The following is a 3,019-nucleotide window of genomic DNA, read 5'->3' as shown; positions in this document are numbered from 1 at the left end:
CTCCCAAAGTGCTGGGATTACAGGCTTGAGCCACCGTGCCCGGCCAATTTTTGTATTTTTAGTAGAGATGGGGTTTCACCATGTTGGTCAGGCTGGTTTCAAACTCCTGACCTCGTGATCCACCCACCTCAGCCTCCAGAAGTGCTGGGATTATAGGCGTGAGCCACTGCGCCCAGCAAGTTTGGGGTTTTTGACTCCTCTTGTCTTCCTCCAGGGACCCTAGAACCAGTGTTTCCTCTGGAACTAAATTTTCATAATATGAGTTGACACTTAGTTGAGAATTAAATAAATTCAATTTACAATTGAATAAAGTAATTAATTGAATTAATTGAAATTAATTCAATTAAACAGTTGAATAAACTGCATAGAGAGTTACATTGGTTAACGAGTGGTGGCTATTCAGGAAACTATAGAGGAACTGCTCAGAAAAGGCGGGGCGCAGTGACTCACACCTATAATCCCAGCACTTTGAGAGGCTGAAGAGGGAAGATTGCTTGAGCCCAAGAGTTCAAGACTAGCCTAGGCAACATAGGGAGATCCTGTCTGTACCGATAAATTATAAAATTGGCTGGGTGTGGTGGTGTACACCTGTGGTCCGAGTTACTGGGGAAGCTGAGGTAGGAGGATCGCTTCACTCAGTAGATTGAGGCAACAGTGAGCTATGCTTGCGCCACTACACTCCAGCCTGGGTGATAGAGAGGATACTGTCTCAAAAAAAAGAAAAAAAGGAAATATCTGTAGGAAAATAATGTTATTGCTAATATATGACTAATTTACCCTTTAACTTCCTTTTTTCTCATGGAAACAATTGTGATTTTGCATTAAGTTAATGTTTTTTCAGGAATGTGGCCATCATATTATGTCATAACTGCATAACTGCCTGTATACAGGAGATGATATGAAATGAATGAACCATTTTCTTACGTTTTTCTTGTAGGGAAGATGGAAGAGTTGAGTCAAGCCCTGGCTAGTAGCTTTTCTGTGTCTCAAGATCTGAACAGCACAGCTGCCCCACACCCCCGCCTATCCCAGTACAAGTCCAAGTACAGTTCCTTGGAGCAGAGTGAGCGCCGCCGGCGGTTACTGGAACTGCAGAAATCGTAAGGAAGCTTTAACTCCTTGGCTTCTTTCTCTGGGCTAGGAGCTGTGAACCATTCCGAAGACTAGGCTTGTCTCTACAGAGTCCCCCTTCAAAGTAGACTTTTTGTTGGCTGGCTGATCTTCTTGCCCACAGATTGGGATTCGGAGGGGTAAATCCTGGCAGAGTTAGGTTTCTTTTTTTTTTTTTTTGAGACAGAGTCTCGCTCTGTCGCCCAGGCTGGAGTGCAGTGGCGCGATCTCCGCTCATGGCGAGCTCTGCCTCCGGGTTCACGCCATTCTCCTGCCTCAGCCTCCCGAGTAGCTGGCACTACAGGCGCCCACCACCACGCCCGGCTAATTTTTTGTATTTTTTAGTAAAGACGGGGTTTAGCCAGGATGGTGTCCATCTCCTGACCTCGTGATCCGCCCGTCTCGGCCTCCCAAAGTGCTGGGATTACAGGCGTGAGCCACCGCGCCCGGCCAATAGGTTTCTTTTATACCCAGAGCTTAGGAGATGAGGAAGTAGGGAGAGACCAAACTTTTAAACCGAAAGCTCAATTATTTGGTTAAGTTTTTCTTTTTTTTCCTGGCAGCTGTACTGAGCTCTGTGGTTTAGGAACTTGTGAAAGCCACGCCCAGACTTTCACTCCCCACATTTCCTGGGATGCTTGTGTTTGGCTTCTGTACTCTGAATGCTGGTATTGGTGTGGTCTTCCCATCTGCCGTCAGCCCAAATGTTTCTGTGGCACTCTTGGGAGTTCAAGACAAATAATTCCTAAGGGAATCTGAGGAAATGTCTTCCATACACTTAATTCTAAGTGCCAAGATGGGCAAACAGGGAAATAGGGCAGGATAAGAGTGTTTAAGGCTGAGCTGCTCCGAAGGTGGGGCCAATTCTTATATTCTCAGTGCAGCATGGGCCTCTTCTGGGTCATAAATTAAGGAATTAGGGATCAGAAGAAACTACTAACAGCTGCATAGTTTCCATACAGTCTGCATTTTGCCCAGTGTTGCATCACTGGTTGTGTTTGGCAGAGATGGTTGGTTCCCTGTGGCTCTGGGTGGCTTTGCAGACTACATTTCCAGATCATTCCTCTCCCCATTTTTAAAAATGTAGTTATCTTTGAATAGGTAATACATTTATATGATTGAAAATTTAAAATATACAGAAGAGGCCAGGTACAGTGGCTCACGCCTGTAATCCCAGCACTTTGGGTGGCCGTGGTGGGTGGATCACCTGAGGTCAGGAGTTCGAGACCAGCCTGACCAACATGGCAAAAAACTGTCTCTACTAAAAATACAAAAATTAGCCCGACATGGTGGTGCACGCCTATAGTCCCAGCTACTTAGGAGGCTGAGACAGGAGAATCACTTGAACCCGGGAGCTGGAGGTTGTAGTGAGCCAAGGTCGTGCCACTGCACTCCAGCCTGGGCAACAGAGCTAGACTCTCTCTCAAAAAAATAAAATAAATGAATTGAAGAGTATATGGTGAAGTCTTCTTCCCATTTCTGTCCCATAGCTATCCAGTTCCTCTCCTGTATTATTAGTTTCTTGTGTATCCTTCCAAATATATATATATATTAGACAGGGTGTCACTCCGTTGTTCAGGCTGGAGTGTGCAGATCCTGGCTCACTGCAGCCTCAACCTCCCAGGCTCAAGTGATCCTCCCACCTCAGCCTCTGAAGTAGGTGGGACTACAGGCACACTCCATAGCACCTGGCTAATTTTTTAATATTTTGTAGGTATAGGGTCTCCCTCTGTTGCTCAGGCTGATCTTGAACTCCTAGGCTCAACTGATCCTCCCACCTTGACCTCCCAAAGTGCTGGGATTTCAGATGTGAGCCACTACGACCGGCCCTTCTGAAGATATTCTATGTATATATGAGCAAGTGTGTGTGGTAGTATATGTATAAAAGCTTTTTTTTTTTTTTTTTTTT

The 3,019-nt window shown here is 45.6% G+C and overlaps 1 protein-coding gene across 5 annotated transcripts in view; it reads left to right on the top strand.

The window, feature by feature from the left end:
• The window catches only part of SNUPN (snurportin 1), a 43,004-nt gene that overhangs the window by 11,039 nt on the left and 28,946 nt on the right, over nucleotides 1–3,019 (top strand). For all 5 annotated transcript variants that reach the window (XM_011973702.1, XM_011973703.1, XM_011973704.1 and 2 more), the window contains exon 2: nucleotides 938–1,100. In XM_011973702.1, the coding sequence (XP_011829092.1) occupies nucleotides 943–1,100 (158 nt within the window). In that variant the 5' untranslated portion in view covers nucleotides 938–942. The remainder of the gene's footprint in view (nucleotides 1–937; nucleotides 1,101–3,019) is intronic.

This window comes from Mandrillus leucophaeus, unplaced genomic scaffold (assembly GCF_000951045.1).
Source record: "Mandrillus leucophaeus isolate KB7577 unplaced genomic scaffold, Mleu.le_1.0 Scaffold1395, whole genome shotgun sequence".
NCBI lineage: Eukaryota > Metazoa > Chordata > Mammalia > Primates > Cercopithecidae > Mandrillus > Mandrillus leucophaeus.
Note: the sequence above shows the minus strand (reverse complement) of the source record. Positions and strands in the feature narration are given on the sequence as shown.